General features: G+C 44.3%; 1 protein-coding gene across 6 annotated transcripts in view; it reads right to left on the reverse strand.

Annotated features, from left to right (window-relative positions):
* The window catches only part of LOC310879210 (disabled homolog 2-interacting protein-like), a 255,852-nt gene that overhangs the window by 72,991 nt on the left and 164,039 nt on the right, over positions 1-18,822 (reverse strand). For all 6 annotated transcript variants that reach the window (XM_083793693.1, XM_083793695.1, XM_083793692.1 and 3 more), the window contains 2 exons: positions 12,946-13,099; positions 10,951-11,049 (listed from right to left, as the gene is read on the reverse strand). In XM_083793693.1, the coding sequence (XP_083649819.1) occupies positions 10,951-11,049; positions 12,946-13,099 (253 nt within the window). The remainder of the gene's footprint in view (positions 1-10,950; positions 11,050-12,945; positions 13,100-18,822) is intronic.

The following is an 18,822-nucleotide window of genomic DNA, read 5'->3' on the forward strand; positions in this document are numbered from 1 at the left end:
TGCCCTTTTTTATGTCAATCAATCAAGTCACCTTAATTAATTAAGTGTCAGATGCCAAATTCAATATTATTTTATTTAAATGATTTATGTTTTAGGGACATGTGATCTTCTACCTGCACAGCCTTTGTGATCTACTGGTAGATCGCGTTCTACCTTTTGGGCACCGCTGGTGTAACTGGTCTTAAGACATTTTAAAGGTGCATATTTAATCGGTAGCTCGTTATCTGTCGTGATCTATCACGTCACGTGACATGTTTAACTTGCATAGTAATAATCGGTGGCAGTCTGTAGCTCTGCTCAGGCAGAGAGTTCAGCCAAGGCAGATTCAAATAATAATTATATATAATATAATAATCAATTGGTACTTCAAACTTCAAAGATGGGAAAATCAAGTAGACCGGTGTCCCTCAGGGCTCTATAGTAATACCAAAATGTATTTGCTGAAAATAGCCAATATAGGTGCTGTCATGTTGTCCTTGAGAGCTTGCAGATCAGCTATTTTCGCCGGATGTTCACTTCACTCCCGACTAGGCGTTCAATCCAATCCAATTTTGTTTGGCTCGCTGACTGCAGAATTCAGCAGCTTTTTCTTTATTTTAAGTAGAAGTAGAATAGAATAATATGTCATATTTATTTTGAGATTTCTCTTCTGGCTGATTTCCCACAGTAGTGTTTTAGATCTACAACCAGGCATATTTTGATTGGTAATAAATGAAGGAAACAGCAGCTGAAAGCTCTGTTTCCCATAGTCCCCATGGTGCCCAGGTCTCGTGAGTCATCACGTGACATCAACAGCGATATACATGTCATAGTAAATGTGATCTGCTGTCGCAATTAAGCCCATATACAGAGATCCCTGATGTCATAAATATTGGCCAGCAACTCCACATCTGACCTCAAACCTCAAACCCTTAGATCTCCATATGTTGATCCATCCCCATTGTGTCGCCTTAGGCTTATGTTTAATTTTTCTGTATATTCTATGCATTCTAAGCAATGTTGGCATTTCTGTCCGCTTTAGAAAAGCTTGCAACTACTTTATTTTCATCCTGTGTACATGTGCCTTTATTTTGAAGAACTCAGTATATAATGAGAGTCACTTCCTGTGAGAGTCACTTCCTGTGAGCACCATCTTTGATGCAGCAGTGCAGAGAGTAAACACACACTGTTCAGAGCTGTAAGCATAAAAAAAGAAACACATCTACCAACTTGGAAGCTTTTGAGAGGCAATGCTGTAAGTTGCAGTTGATGTTAGACATGCTAAGTTTCTGTACAATTTTGTTATGTTCATTTTGTATTTGGGAACGTTTTTTGACAATGTTTACTGTTGTCTGCAGAACATAGCCTAGCACTTAGCCTAGCCTAGCACTAGAATATAGCACACTCAGGTGTATGTCTTCCTACTAATCAACACTGATGAGTGTATGTGGTTTAGCTAGTGTGTGTATGATTTTGTTAATTTCATGGGTTTATTTTGTTGTGAAATGATTGGAATGCTGTCAATTAAGAACAAACTCTGAATGTATTATTTTATTATTTTTGCAGTTTTCACCGCCTTGTCAGAAGTAAACAGTCAATTCCACCTTCGACTTTGTCTTCATTGGCTGCGGTTTAACTTGATGTTAAGTGGCAGTCCCATACACTGTCATAGAACATTATAGTGAAAAAGCAGCACCGGAGGTTTCCAAGTGTCAAGATGGCTTCCAAACCAAGCAGCAAGGCGTCCAGTGCTGGGAGCAGCAAGACATCTTCCTCTTCATCAAGTGCGACCCGTGCCCGAGCTAAAGCTGAAGCGGCCAAGGTGAGAGCACAATATGCTATGCAAGAGGCTAAATTAAAAATGGAGAAAGCTGCCAAAGAGGCAGAAAGGATGATGGAAGCAGCAAGACTAGACACCGAGCTAGAAGTGTTAACATCACAGCGAGAAGCCGCTGCAGCCATAGTAGAGGCACAAGTGTTGGAAAGCGCTGAAGCACAGGATGTTGTAGATGAAATAGAAGAATCTGAATCCGAAAGGGTGAAAATGGAACGCACCAGCGAATATGTCAGATCCCAAATTGACTTACAACGTCACTCTTCCTCACCACCTCACGAACACCAAATTGACTCGCACCAAATTGACACGCAACATTCCTCACCATCTCACGCAGAATCACATGAAAGCTTTGTATCTGCTAATGAAGTTGGACAGCAACCACTCAAAAGCAGAAAACCAAAATCCGCAAAAGCTGACAACATGCACTCACTTCAATATGGGAAAGCCGACAAGTCATACTTACCAAAGTCTGTAAAAGTTGAAGATAAACACTTACCTTTACCACACTTGTCGAGAACTGAGATGGCCCCTGCAGTCAAAACAGTGAACCCCCCCATGAATGTCCATGCTTCGTCCTATGTCCCCCAGCATAATCACTCAGATAGCACAGCACCTTCAGCCGAGCCGTTGGCACAGTATTTGGCACGACGAGACCTCGTCAATGCAGGACTGTACCAGTTTGACGATAAACCAGAGAATTACTTAGCGTGGTTCTCATCATTCACCAGCGCAGCCGGGGAAGTTAATCTCACGCCAATACAAGAGTTAGACCTCATGACCAAATGGTTGGGAAAGGAATCGGGAGAACAGGTGAGACGCATACGCTCCGTACATGTCGGCAACCCCAACCGAGCATTACAGAAAGCATGGGAGAGACTGCGAGACTGCTACGCTGCCCCCGAAATCATTGAAAGGTCACTGTTCCAGCGGCTAGAGAGTTTTCCTAAAATTTCAGCCAAAGAGCACGTCAAATTACGTGAACTAGGAGATCTGCTCATGGAAATTCAAGGAGCCAAGGAGGATGGCTATCTCTCCGGTCTGTCGTACCTCGACACCCCGCGCGGAATTGGACCAATTGTACAGAAGCTTCCATTTGGACTTCAGGAAAAGTGGCTGTCTTCAGGGTCCTGCTACAAAGAAGACCACCATGGTCGCTTCCCTCCCTTTGATTACTTTTGTAACTTTGTATGCTATGAGGCAAAGAAGCGAAACGACCCAAGCTTCATGTATCAAGACAGCGCTGCAGCACCTACAAAACCGGAGAGCTCCATAATGAGGAACTTCAACACTAACAAACCGATCTCAGTTCACCAAACGGATGTTTCTACAATGAACGACGACCCCAACAAAAACTGCCCAATACACAACCTACCTCATCCTCTTAAAAGATGCAGGACATTTAGAAACAAGACCCTCGACGACAGAAAGGCTTTCCTGAAGGAGAAAAGCATATGCTTTAAATGCTGTTCATCAACCTCCCACATAGCCAAGAACTGCAACTCTGTTGTGAAGTGCTTAGAATGTGACAGCACCAACCACGATGCGGCCATGCATCCTGGTCCATCACCCCAAACCGCCAAGTCTCCTCCACCGTCTCAAGAAAACGGCGGGGAGGGAGAAGATCAGTCTGACACAGCTATGGTCGAAACAAGATGCACAGAAGTTTGTGGCCCAGGGCAGTGGAGTCGCTCATGCTCCAAGATCTGCCTCACAAAGTTGTACCCCAAGGGTGAAAAGGACAAAGCCATCAAAGCCTATGTAATTCTGGACGATCAGAGCAATCGCTCACTGGCTAGACCAGAGTTCTTTGAGCTGTTTGGCGTGAAGAGCAAGCCATTCTCTTACAACCTCAGAACTTGTTCCGGCATCACCGAAACATCTGGCAGATTGGGAGAAGGATTCCAGATTGAGTCACTGGGCGGCGAAACTGTCATCTCTCTCCCCCCACTCCTTGAATGTCATGAGATCTTGAACAATCGTTCAGAAATTCCAACGCCGAGCGCAGTGCTACACCAGCCTCATCTTCAGCACATCGCCAAGCACATCCCCGAACTAGACCCAGAAGCAGACATACTTCTGTTACTTGGACGAGACGTTCTTAGGGCACACAAGGTTAGGCAACAGGTCAATGGACCACATCACGCTCCTTTCGCCCAACGTCTAGACCTGGGCTGGGTGGTAATAGGAGAGGTGTGCCTGGGCAACGCACACAAGCCAACGGTCAATGCGTTCAAGACCAACGTGTTGGAAAATGGTCGCCAAACTATTTTTCAACCCTGTACCAGTTTCATACATGTCAAGGAGACAGAGCAAAGTCTTAACGGGTCTAGAAAAACGCCTGAGGGGACACTTGGACAAACAGTGTTCAATCGAACTGAGCACGACAACAAACCTGCTCCTTCAGTCGAAGACACCATTTTCTTAAAGATAATGGACACAAACGTCTACAGAGACAGTGCTAACAGCTGGGTCGCTCCACTCCCTTTCAGAGAATCCCGCCAGCCTTTACCAAACAACAAAAAGCAAGTAGTCAACCGGTTCATGTCCTTGCAACGAACCTTGAAAAAGAAACCCGAAATGCAGAAACAGTATGTAGCATTCATGGAGAAGATCTTCGCTAATGGCCATGCAGAGGTAGCACCACCGCTGAAAGATGGGGAGGAATGCTGGTTCCTCCCAACGTTCGGAGTCTACCACCCACAAAAGCCTAATCAGATCAGGGTAGTTTTTGATTCCAGTGCCCAGTACTCCGGCGTCTCCCTTAACGACGTGCTCCTCACAGGGCCCGACCTCAACAACTCACTTCTGGGTGTCCTGATACGCTTCCGGAAAGAAAAGTTTGCAATTCTAGCAGACATCCAGCAGATGTTCCATTGTTTTGTGGTGCATGAAGACCACCGCAACTTCCTCCGGTTTTTATGGCACAAAGACAATGACATCAACAAGGAAGTTATTGAGTACAGGATGAAGGTCCATGTCTTTGGAAATTCTCCATCTCCCGCTGTTGCCACTTATGGGCTGCGACGAGCCATCCGAGAAGGTGCAGAGGTACATGGGGCCGATACTGTCACGTTCGTTGAAAGGCACTTCTACGTTGATGATGGTCTGATTTCTGTACCGTCCGAAGCCGAGGCTATCGATCTGCTCCAACGAACTCAGGCCTCACTCGCCGAATCTAATCTCCGCTTACACAAGTTTGTGTCAAACTGTCACATTGTCATGGAGGCCTTCCCCCCCGAAGATTGCGCTCCAGTAATCAAGGACCTAGATCTAAGTGGAGAAACCGTACCTACACAGCGGAGCCTAGGCCTCCTCTGGGAAATCACAAATGACACATTCACCTTCTCTGTGGCCCCCACGAACAAACCTTTTACTCGTCGTGGAGTCCTCTCCACTGTCAACAGTGTTTTTGATCCTCTGGGTCTGCTGGCACCCGTCACGATCCAGGGAAGAGCCCTTCTAAGAGAACTTACCTCTGAGCTGTCCGACTGGGACACACCCCTCCCGGAAAACAAGCTGAGCAAATGGGAATCGTGGAGAGATTCTTTACAAGATCTAGAACAGGTTCACGTTCCACGGATGTACACAAAAACCTCACTTGCTAAAGCAGTCCACACAGACCTGTGTGTATTCTCGGATGCGTCAACAAAGGCCATCGGTGCTGTGGCGTACCTGAGAGCAGAAGTAACCGCTATCATGAATGCACGTCCGCTCCTGCCTGTGTCTGCAGACCCGCAAAACCCCTTCATCCTCTCACCGTCAATGCTCCTCACACAGAAGACAGGAGTCCCACCTCCACCGGGAGACTTCTTGGACAAAGACCTGTACACAAAGCAATGGAGACAAGTGCAGGCTCTTGCAGACAAGTTCTGGACCCGCTGGAGCACCGAATACTTACCTTCCTTGCAAAACCGACAAAAGTGGACAGTGTCACGCAGAAACCTGCAAGTAGGAGACCTAGTTCTGCTTCGGGACAAGCAGACCACCCGCAACTGCTGGCCCATGGGCAGGATCACCACCACGTTTCCTGGAAAAGACGGACTTGTGCGAAAGGTCGAGGTGAAGATATCTGATCAAGGCAATGTCAAGACCTTTCTCAGACCTATAGCAGAAATCGTTCTGCTTCTAGCCAAGGATTGATCAAGCGAGTGTTATGGACTTGAGTTAATAGTGACCTCACTAAGGTCAGACGGGGAGTGTGTCGCCTTAGGCTTATGTTTAATTTTTCTGTATATTCTATGCATTCTAAGCAATGTTGGCATTTCTGTCCGCTTTAGAAAAGCTTGCAACTACTTTATTTTCATCCTGTGTACATGTGCCTTTATTTTGAAGAACTCAGTATATAATGAGAGTCACTTCCTGTGAGAGTCACTTCCTGTGAGCACCATCTTTGATGCAGCAGTGCAGAGAGTAAACACACACTGTTCAGAGCTGTAAGCATAAAAAAAGAAACACATCTACCAACTTGGAAGCTTTTGAGAGGCAATGCTGTAAGTTGCAGTTGATGTTAGACATGCTAAGTTTCTGTACAATTTTGTTATGTTCATTTTGTATTTGGGAACGTTTTTTGACAATGTTTACTGTTGTCTGCAGAACATAGCCTAGCACTTAGCCTAGCCTAGCACTAGAATATAGCACACTCAGGTGTATGTCTTCCTACTAATCAACACTGATGAGTGTATGTGGTTTAGCTAGTGTGTGTATGATTTTGTTAATTTCATGGGTTTATTTTGTTGTGAAATGATTGGAATGCTGTCAATTAAGAACAAACTCTGAATGTATTATTTTATTATTTTTGCAGTTTTCACCGCCTTGTCAGAAGTAAACAGTCAATTCCACCTTCGACTTTGTCTTCATTGGCTGCGGTTTAACTTGATGTTAAGTGGCAGTCCCATACACTGTCATAGAACATTATACCCATCCATCCTTCCTCTTCGATGTCTCCCTTTCGACTGATACCTGTCCATTCAAACTGTAGATGGGCCAACATTCAAGAGAATGTCCAGCTACCACCTTTAGATCTCCATATATGGATCTGACCTGTTCTGACATTCCATATGTTGATCTGACCTCAAGACATGCTCCTTATATGGCCAGTACAGAATTAATTCTATGTTGATCTGACCCCCCATGCCAAAGCGCCAGCGCTTGCCCAGCAGTCTGCCGTCAACGAGGCGGATGCATGCTCTGCCTTACGCCAGGGCTCCACTGGGCGCGTTTGGGCGCGTTGCGTCAAGCGTGCGTGCGTCAAAAAACGAACCGGTTCAATTTTATGGTGACGGAGACGTGACGCAACGCGGGCAGTGGAGCCACCCTCCATTGATTAAAAGGGCACATTCCCGACGTTGACGGAGACGCGACGGAGACGCGCCAAGTGGAGCCCTGGCGTTAGGCGTCTTACTGGTATTGTATAGTTTGTTTTATGTAAAAGGATAGCAGCTAAAATTTCAGGTTATTACAATTTGTTGAGCCAGAATAAACATGACTTATTATTGCCTTTTCTTGAATTAGATAGAGGAGAGTGAGCTATTGAGAAAACATTCATGTGTTTTTTATGTGTTATTCTTTTTTTATCTGATTATTACTCATTCCGTGTTGTGGCATTTCTGTTACAGTATAGTGATGATTATGATTATTTAATTAATAAAAAAAAATATCAATAGAAAAATATCTAAGCAAAAAAACGATAGTTGCAGCCCTAATTACAGGTTTTTAACTTTAATTAAATAAAGTGTTATATAAACAATTTAATAACACACTGCCGAGTGGCAGCCATCGCGTTATGTAACACAACGTAAACACAGAAACGAGTTTAGTCTTGATTCTGCCAAAGGTATAAGACTCAACTCAGTAATTAAAAGCCGCAAAGCCAAGCTGGTGAGATTTACAGTCCTGATTGTGGAGTTGAGGACAAATACAACTTTACAACTTATCCCATTCTGAACGGGCACCCATTTTGGTGTCAGCATCATGTTATGCTTTAGCTATTTAAAAATAGCAGATCTACAAGCTCATATCGCGCCACCGAGTGGCGCGATACGAGCTTGTAGGTCTGCTATTTTTGAAAAATCGAAGAGCGACTGACATTTCTAGAATCTGATCTCAGGTCAGAATGGGTTCATCAGACCAGTGTGTGTCCGGCGGAAACCTCGTATGAATCTGATCTCAGGTCAGAATGGGTTATACTACTCAACACGCCCAGGACAAAGTTCACCGTCCATTCAATTAGTAACACCCAGCGCCCAGGACGAAGATTGATAAAGAAGACGGAGGTTATTGATATCAAAACCGACCGCATTGCTCCACAGACTGGGAGCGCCTGTTGCGCAACATTCGATGTTTCGCAACAGTGGGACGTCATCGAAAATGTCCCCCCCCCCCCCCCCCCGTTTAGCCGACGAGAACGAAAATCTTAAAACATAACGTCTAATTCTAAGCAAATATCATGTATTAGACGGCCCACCGCGGTCCCGTCGCTAGTCGTGGTAGATTGAATCATACCTCCCGTTGTTGTCGATCGCCTCTAGAGTGTTTTGGCTACAGCCACATCTAGCTGCTACAGCCACATCTAGCTGCTACAGCCACATCTAGCTGCTACAGCCACATCTAGCTGCTACAGCCACATCTAGCTGCTACAGCCACATCTAGCTGCTACAGCCACATCTAGCTGCTACAGCCACATCCAGGATAACATCCGGTCCGTCTGCGCTACTATAAATCCCCGGGCGCTATGATTTAATGGATTAAATAACCCAGGGCGTTCAGGGTGTTAATCACAAAACAAACCTTGCATCTTCGTAGTTATTTTTTTTTAATGTTTTTTATGTAAATGTATGCCATAATCTGTCACATTGCGTTGCGTAGCTTGTAGAACAGATGATTTCTCTAGATTTGAAATATTTTCTTTTATTGAAAGTGGTTAAGTACGTCTGTGGATCTTATACATATTGAACCTATTTTAAGTATTAACAAGGGTTTGTTGTAACACAGGTTTTTTCCCCATTCCTGAAAGTTAATGGTTTGGCACAATGGTTTCCACCCGACAACGCCGAAAGGGAGACCGCTGCATTGTTTTCATGTCATTAGCGCCTTTTAAAAAGAAAAAGAAAAGTTTTCTCTGCTTGGCTGCTTCCCATAGGGTTCACACACACAACGGCAGAGAGCAAGCTGCTGCTGGTGGCTGCCTGGGGAATAAAATACACTGTGTGTGAAACACTGTCATTAGTGAGTCATTTCTTTAATGTTACATGAAGGAAGAAAGATGCTTGGAGATAAGCACTAGTTCTTGGCTGGACATGATTAGGACTGCAGCCAACTACATTCTCTATGTACTATAACTAGAGCAGGGGACTTTCATGGTTGTTCAGCCCAAGGACCCCTTAGCCAAGAAAGAGAGATGAAGCAGGGACCCCCACTACATTGTATAAATTGTGTTGCAGATTTGATTAATTATCTTGGGGCATTTATAGACAGATAGACAGATAGACAGATAGACAGATAGATAGATAGACGGACCCCCTATTGAAGACCAGTGTACTATATTATTCTATTGATTACTTTTTTGATGAATTGAATCATATAAGACTTATAAGTGATCTAGTTGTGAGAAATTTTCCGGCGAGGGACACCGTTGTACGACAGGAGAACGAATAGGACTCATATCAATGCCTGCCCACCACCGAGTTGCGGGTTCGAGTCCACCGTGGTGCATTCACGGCATGTGCTTTGTTGAGCATCTACGCTAAAGCTAAAGCTCCAAAGCCGGCAGTTGCACATTATAAAAACAGCAGAGGAAAAGTGCACAGTTGGCCTCATCTGAATGCATCTATTGAGCTGTATAAGTGGATGCATTAGTGATGCAGCCAGGTGCATTTCCATCCAGCATGTAAACACCACTGTTCACCTGGCTGCCAGGTTCAACAGCCACAAAAACCCAGCGACCTGCTCACCTCACCCAGAATGACACTTTTCTCCCAACTCTATATCGTTTGTTGTCGGAAAAAGTTAAAAAGTTAAAAGTATCTCAAATTTTCACTTATGTAATAATAATAGTACTTGATGTACTTAGTTTACTTTCCACATAGTCTAACTCGAGGCAGACTGTTGACTCACACAATGTTCTAAATGTTTCCGTTGTGCAGTCTGTGCAAAGGAAGTGCAATCTCACGATAGATATGTATCACGATACAGAGGCCACGATACGATATATATATATATATCGATTATACTTTCATTAAAAAATAATGACCATGTTGCACAAATACAATGAAACACTTTCAGGCCCACAGAGATCTTTAAATTAAAATAAAATGTCTAAACATCCTAACAAGGGGTCTGGGAAGGGAGTGCATTGCAACTTGCAAGGGTGGACTTTGATAACGTTAAACAGAGGTACGTTTGTCAACACTGCGTCACCTAGATAATTCTTGCCGTATCGATACAGCAGCCTCTCGACCGATTCACATATCGTCCGATGTCCGATCGATGTCGCCATATGGATTCATTGAATGCACCACTCACTACCCCTTCCCTGCGTCTAAATTTGTCCTAATGCAAGTCAAATTGTTGTCGGGCTATGCAAGACTACAGTGTACGTTTTCTCCTAAATGTACCCCTTACATCATACAATTTATTATTCAGATGTAGGAGATGCCCTTAATCCAGAGGGATTTACAGTAAGCAAAGACAAAACAAGGCAATACATCAAAATGCAGGTAAACCAAGACCCTATCATCAGTCCAACTGTAGAATAACCACAGAAAATCAATGATAACAATATAAACACTATAGGATGCAAGGCCCATAATGACCTGGCATCCATCTACATAACATGCTATCTAAATTACATGTTTAGCCTTTGCCTAAGCCTGCAAGGTCGTCGAGGCTAGGGCAAGTGCTATGGCATAAATTGTCTATACCCCACCCAGCATCATGCCTATCTTGTTTATGTTGCACACACACACACACACACACACACACACACACACACACACACACACACACACACACACACACACACACACACACACACACACACACACACACACACACACACACACACACACACACACACACACACACACACACACACACACACACACACACACACACACACACACACACACAGTGCCTACCTTGTTGGGATGCACGGCTCTCCTCAGGTTCTCCATCCATTTGTCTCTTTCTGCTGACGAACGACACGAGAAGCATTTGCTTCCTGTGGAGGTGGTTACCTGCAACGCACGCACACACACACACAGACAGACAGTTTGACAATTACACCGCTTGAATGTCAAACGGTGGTAGAAGAAGTACTCTGTTCTTTGGCTATATATTTGGCTATAATTTGTACGTCTCTAAATGCTTTTGATGAATTGAACAAGGTGGACCCTCTTGTAAACAAGTGTAATGCTTTATTGGGCCGTCCACTCACAGTTAACAGTCTTTGTATTGAGTTGTGCTTGAAAAATACTGTAATTCTGCAAACTGTTAATACATATTTCAATCAATCAAACTGATGTTTTACTTGCTCACAAGCTCACAGCGATCGGCTAAATTTGGAACAATAACAGACAACAGAAAAGACACCAGGATGGAGCCCTGAGGGACTCCGCTCAACCATATAGGGTTCATATGGTTAGGTCAAAATAGCAATGCAACTGTACAAAAAAAAGGAAGAGGCCAGTTTTCAAAATTCAACTCGAGTAAAAAAGTATTGGCGTCAAAACATGGAAATAGTAAAATGTACCTCAAAATTGTACCCGAGTAAGTGTACTTTTAAGTTACATTCCACCCGTTGGAATAGAGTGTGACAGTCACACGACTCACACCTCTTGAATATCCACCAGACACAGAACAGAGTGAAGGTCAAGAGAACAAACGTTGCAGGCTTGCTTTAGATCCACAGTCCACTTGAATCCTATTAAGTACTTAAGAGGACCAGAGTCGGGCACGGTGGCACAGTCTGTAGTGCTGTCGCCTCACAGCTAGAAGGCCCTGGGTTCGATTCCCGCTGTGGTCGTGTTCTCTCCTCCGCGTCATCAGTGCCCATACCCGTGAGGCAGGGTTGGCGAAAGGTCTTTTCTGTGTGGAGTTTGCATGTTTCTCCCCGTGTCCCCTAGGGTAGGTACCCTCACAAAAAACATGCAGTAATCCTGGTCTCTAAACTACCTCCCCCTGGCCAGCCTGATGGAAGGGAAAGGAACTGGTCGGAATAACGCGTTCCTTCCGTGCACTACGTCCGGCCGGGGAAACTCCCCCCTGTCAGGTGATGAGAAGCGGCTTGGAAAATGGGTTGCAAAATCGTGGGATAAAAAAAGAAAAAGAAAAAAAAAAGGAAGAGGACCTTCCTTCACCCTTCCATCTACCCCTAAGGGCACATGAGAGAAAATGAAAAATGGAAAAATAAAATCTATTTTACCGTTCCGTAAATGATGAAACATCGACAACCTTTGTGTGAAACTGCTGATGGGTAAAGTGCACAACTGATCTGGGCGTGTACACCATAGGCTCCGATGCCTGACGGACAGTTGTGGATCGATTCCCGAGCCTGGCGGACCCTTACTGCAAGTCACTCTACGATTGTCTTTCGGTTTCCTGTCTCTCTTTACTGTGGACTACCAATAAAAGGCAAGAAGTATCTTAAAAAAGATAATTCCAAGCCTAACGCACCGATAGTGCGTTAGGCTCTAATGTCTCCTCTCTCTCTCTCTCTCATACCATTGGTACTCGTTCGACCTTTTCTGTGACCCACCAAAATAATCATATGTGAACTGACAAGCACATGTTTACTCGGTTCCACAGATAAAAACGTATAATGTGTCCCTCTTTCTTAGGTACCGTAATATGTTTGACCTTTGTTTTTTTGTTTTTTTTTAATAGCAGTTTATAGTTTTGACACGATGAAAAAATCTTTTTGGGTGTCAAAAATATCTCAAAAGTCCTAAAAGTTCCACTTTAGAAATGTGCAGCCAAAAACTAATCTTAAAAAATAAAATAACTATTGCACTATACTATCAAGATAAAGGTTACACACACACACACACACACACACACAGGTATATATATATACCGGTATGAATGAATGATTATATCATATAATCATTCATTCATGCTATGGTTCCCCTCACCTCGAAGCAGAAGTCCTGGCCCAGGATGCTGCTGTGAACAGGTTTGATGCTGACCTCCTCCTCCATGCTGAGGTCCAGGGCTTCCACAGCACTGCTGGGGCAGAGCAACGACTCGTGGGAGCGAGACTCCTTCAGCCTCGGCATCAGATGAGATCTGAGAGGGAGAGAGAGAGAGAGAGAGAGATGAGTCACCCTATTGAGATAGAAACCTTGCATCTCTGTGTCGTTGTTGCTGTGTATGTCTGGCAGGAAAAAACCTCTTATCTCCATATTATTCTACGCATTTGTTTTGTTCTAATCTAAATCAACGCCCTAGAGCGTCACACAGAAGTATCAAAGGTAAGCAGGTCAGCGTAGAGAACCAATGAAAAGTATTAACCGGTTTTGACCTGAGATCAGATTCTAAAAATGTCCGTTTGAAAATGACAGTTTTCTGAAAAAGCTATGTTTCTATGTCAGTCGTTCTTCGATTTTTCAAAAATAGCAGACCTACAAGCTCGTAGCGCGCCACTCGGTGGCGCGCTATGAGCTTGTAGATCTGCTGTTTTTCAATAGCTAAAGCATAACATAATGCTAACACCAAAACGCCCCAAAACGGGTTAACCGATTTCGGTGGCCTGGCCTGCAATGCCATTGACCGCTGCCATCTTGACAGCAAGGTGGTAACTATAGGTGCAATTTCACCATTTACAGCCCCGTTCATCCAAAGGGAAAAGTCCTAACGTCATCCTAAACTCATCGACATTGCAGCTGTGCGAAAAGCATGAATTATCCTCTTTCAATCTGCAGAAGTGTTTTGTTTCATAAGAATCCACCGTAGACATGTCATGAGCAACTTCCTGTCAAGACATTCCTTGGAGATGATTATTTTTCTAAGGTCAACAGGCAACTCCAGAGGGCTGATAGCTTGTGACTAAATAACTTCTGTGAAACACATGTTCTTTTCTTCCGTTTTAGGAAGAAAACGCTTTTTGACACATGCGGTTCCCACCAGACAAAACATTATGTACTTAACTGCATGCCTGCACTGCATGCATTTTGACCTGAGAGATCAGATTCTAAAAATGTCTTCTACATCCTGACAGTTTTCTGAAAAAGCTATGTTTCTATGTCAGTCGTTCTTCGATTTTTCAAAAAAAATAGCAGCAGATATGAGCTTGTAGATCTGCTATTTTTCACCAAAAGGGGTTCCCTCCCAAAATGGGTTAAGAGCTTGAAAGACCATATGATTCAGATCACAGGTTTTCTTTTACTCACCTACTAAATTCTGTACTATATCAAATTTAACAACAAAAAAACTCTTTTTAAAATGGGTGGTCTGGGGGGGGGGACACACCTTATTAGGGTTTGGGATCTGGAACCAGAGCATCCAACATTGACAAACCGGAATCGATTCCATCACATTTGGAACCGTTTCTGGAACCGGTTTTATCAAATCTCATCAATCGTCAGACCTATTATGTGGCCTCCACAGAATCACTTGCTAGTGAATTGGGGTCGTTTACGGCATCATTTGTTCCTCCTTATGAAGGCCAGCAGGCCGAAACGGCAGTAAATTAAACAGAATATAGAAGCCAGAGTTTGCTTTGTCATACCAAAGTGGGGGCCCGGGGGGACCACCAGGGGTCCTTTGTGGGTTCCTTATGAAATGTGGCTGTTCAAAAATGACAGATGTACAAGCTCACACGCATCACTTTGTGCCGCGCTCCGAGCTTGTGCATCTGCTTTTTGAGAAAAAAGTTAAAACCCTCTTTATTATTCCATAATTGTGATTAACGATTGTATTGTGTGTTTGGCATTGAACAATGGATGAATGAATTCAAGAAAATCCATTTGCCTGGTAATCAAATATGACAAATAACTGAAATATACAAAGAAATAGCTGATCTGAACACATCACAAAGTGAAACATTGTATTTGTAAGCTTGTAGATCTGCATTTATATATTTATTTTTAAGATTTGTTTTGGGCTTTTTGCTTAGACAGACAGGAAAGAGGGAGAGAGAGAAGGGGAGAGACATGCAGCGAAGGTCGTCATGAGCGGGACTCGAACACACGACACACTGTCAGGCCAGAGCCTATATGTGGCATGCACCTGGACCGCTAGGCCAGAGGTGTGCCCCTTATTTCAGCATTTTTAATGTATGAAAATGTTTCAACATGGAAACGATGACGGCGATAATTGCGATTATCTCAAATAGTTGCGACGTAATAATTGTGACAGGCCTACCCACGTTCCAAATCCACTTCCACTTTTACAGGTGACCCCCTGAAATACCATCAAGGACCCCGCTCTGAGAGACACTGGCTTCCTGGCAGGATGATGACCATCCAGAGGGGGCCAATGGCCAGTGTAATGAGAGAAAATATTGTTTTAATGGCGCCTCCACAGAGAGCCCTGGACACTAATCCATTGTGCATCGTGTGTGAGTCAGTGGACTAAAATACCACCATTCACCAGCTAAACAGCAGCAGCAGCAGCTCCAATGGCACATTATCAACTGCAGCCAGTCCATTGTACAGTCAACCAGCTCTGCTGTTAAATCCACTTCCCCCAGTGTGAAAATGGACAATGGTCTGAGCGCTCTCTACTTTTATCTCTCCATCTTCCATGCTCTCTGCCTCTTCCATGCTCTCTCCCTCTCTATACTGTATACAGTCTCTCTCTCTCTCTCTCTCTCTCTCTCTCTCTCTCTCTAACACCAACAAGCATCATGAGTGAACACACTCGCACACAAACACAAATTGCATAAATTGCACCCTGAATAAACGAATGCAATAATACATCCCCGCACAAAAAAGATATTTGCGTTTTACAATGACACCCGTTATTTAAATGGCCTGTCATTTAAATGCTCGTTACAGTGACAGCTCGTTTACACTGTGACCGCACACAGTGTGTGCCCCCCCCCCCTCCCCCTTTGCAAACGACCATAACCACCACTGGATTTTATTAACCCACGTTTACAGTCAATTTAGAAAAGGTACAACGACGCTCCAATCTGACTCCAGAGACGAGGAAGGCCTTCGGGGAGCCTCTCTCCAGCCTATACCGCAAACCGCAGCTGTATATGGGTGGGAGTGTCTGTCTTTAAAGGCGTAGCTCCACTGTGTGATTGGCTGGTCGGGTACCGGGCAGAACAGAGGGATGTCAAATGAGGTGGAGCTATCCAGCATCATCAGCAGCAGCAGCATCAGGGCCGGCTATAGCAGAGCTCTGTGGGATCTGCAACCCAAACAGTGGATGGTCCAGTTGGTTCTGATCCACGCTCCACGGATCATGAACCCCCGTCAATATGTCTCTGTTCCTGACAGGCTGACTCGGGCTGAAGAGCTCCCCCGCGAGACAAACAAGGATTCTAGTACGCTGCAAACTCACTGAGTAAGACTTTTGCAATTTGCGGTGCTCGCCTCAGGCTCACGCCTCCCATAATTCACCAACGCTGTCAAAGTGTGAGCCTTGTCAATCAGTTTGACAGTCTGCTTATTATAGTTGTTTTTATCTCCAAAGTAGCTTGTAATTTATTTTGGGGGTGCTTGCTCAAAAATGCCCAAAAATGATCTGAAAATATTTTGTGCCAGGGATCACCCGTACAAGATCTGTGTATCTAAAATGTTTCAAAAAATGTTTATGTTTCAAGATGTTTCTTTGAAAATAGCAGATCAACAAACTCACAACAATGTGTCGCAATGTGACACGTTTTGAGCGTACTCGGCGTATTGCTATTTGCAAATAGCTGGTGTTCATGTGGCCTATAATAGTCACTTCTTTTAAGCTTGTTTTCATACGTTATTTCTCTCACAAAATCTGGAAAAACTGCTGACAATCAGCCTGCCATCCTAGCAGCTACCTGTCTGACTCAAGACTGTCTGGCAATTGGTGGGCTTATTGGCTCAATGACATGACTAGCACACTTCACCTCGAGAGAATAAAAAACACACACACACACACACACACACACACACACACACACACACACACACACACACACACACACACACACACACACACACACACACACACACACACACACACACACACACACACACACACACACACACACACACACACACACACACACACACACACAATTTGCTAAGGTTTGGCTGCCCCTCGTTCGATAGCTGAATAGTTGACACTTGGACAGGACACCATTAGTGTGGCGACTGTTTATCATCAAATTTTTTAGATTATTGCAATATTTTTTGCATACTCGCCATAATCAATTCTACATTGTTGCCCGCCCGTCCGTGCTTGTGCGTGCATACATGTGGTGTGTGATGGGGGCGTTTCTTTTTGGGAGAGGGCATATGGTACAACAATCAGGCTGGCATCAGAGTGTGGAAGCGTCATGGAATCAGTCATCATCGGAAATGCTGGTGTTAAGGTACTAACAAAGTGTCTTGTCGACAGTGAACAGGGTGTAACTGTGAGCACAGTGCCAAAAGACTAGCAGCACATCCTGCTTTACATAGCCAGTGGTATTGACAGTGCAGAGGGAATCTTTGCTCTGCTACACTGCACTGCCTGTTTACCCCTGTGGTGGTGGACTGTGTCTAGACGTTGTAGGTCACAAGCTTCGACATACATTGGTTTTTATGCGTTTAGCGGCCATTAAAGTCCCTGTTCACGTCTATCATGGTCGTTTAAATGGGTTTAGATCCTCAGAAAAATATTTTTCTGTTCAAAAAATTATCAAGTATTTTCTCTCAGCCCCAAAATAATGTCTTTCCCCTCTTATTTGCTCCATCTTAGTATTCCATGTCCTACATTATGCATGCGTTTGGATCCTCCAAAATGTAACATCCACAGGGAGAGAACAACCAAACGTAAACACAGAACGCACCGTGACCCAAACAACAAGCAAGGCATTTCCTCTTTTGGACCCAGAGTGGGGTGTGTGGTGGGGGCGCTTGTTTTCGGTCACTGAACTTTGATGATGCATACTTAAAGTACTCGTTCACCAACACCAATGCTGCGTTCAGTGAGGCTCTGATGATTGCCATTCGGTGTGCGAGTTCCTCCGAGTTGTGTGCTCTGCGTCAGATATGATTTCAGTCTGCACTAGTCTGAAAAAATCTTGATTTTAGTAGGAAAACTATATGAATGCTTTGAAGATATGCATACTCGCAGAGCATAAGAAACTACTGGTACAAGGATCTTCATAACTCACACTACTGCCGCACTGCGAGGGGAGTGGGTCTTTAAACGTGGGAACTGGGAAAAGTCACGGAATAGCACGACACTTTGTTTACTGTGACCTTGGACTGCACCGTTGTAGTGATAGCTGTGATTGTTAGTGGAAAGGACATACATCTGGGGAGGGGAGGGGGGTGTTACACCCCTTTAATTTGGCGTCTCAGTACATTAAGCCGGCCTATCTCATGCTAAATCTGCACACGCGTGCTCTCTAGTGTAACAACCCTCGGCAGCAAGGTTTGTTATAGGTTTAAGTGCTTAGACACCTCCACGGGGCCTGGAATGGAATTTGATACCGTATCAGATTCCAGATCGAGACAGACTATCAGATGGGCTCTATATATTATATATATATAAGTCGAGCTCGGGTCCTGACTCCTGGGTGTGGTCCCAGACTCAATCTGAACCCATTACTCCTGTCTCCCTCGCCTCTCTCCTAAATTGGATTTATATTGAACAAGGAGAGGGCCTGGCCCAGTAGCTAGTGCTGAACAGTGTGACTTAGCTGGCAGGCCGTGGAATAAAGATTCCTAAATGAGTCACTGGTGTATTTCTGACATTAGTAGGTTTATAATATACCAGCGCTGGGACTAGTTACTGCACAGAATAAACTCCTGAATGTTAATGTAACTCTGAGCGTGTACAGCATGATGAAACCAAGCTTCCATTTGTAACAC

The sequence above is a fragment of the Protomyctophum parallelum genome, assembly GCF_964188405.1.
Source record: "Protomyctophum parallelum genome assembly, chromosome: 21".
In the NCBI taxonomy this organism is placed as follows: Eukaryota; Metazoa; Chordata; class Actinopteri; order Myctophiformes; family Myctophidae; genus Protomyctophum; species Protomyctophum parallelum.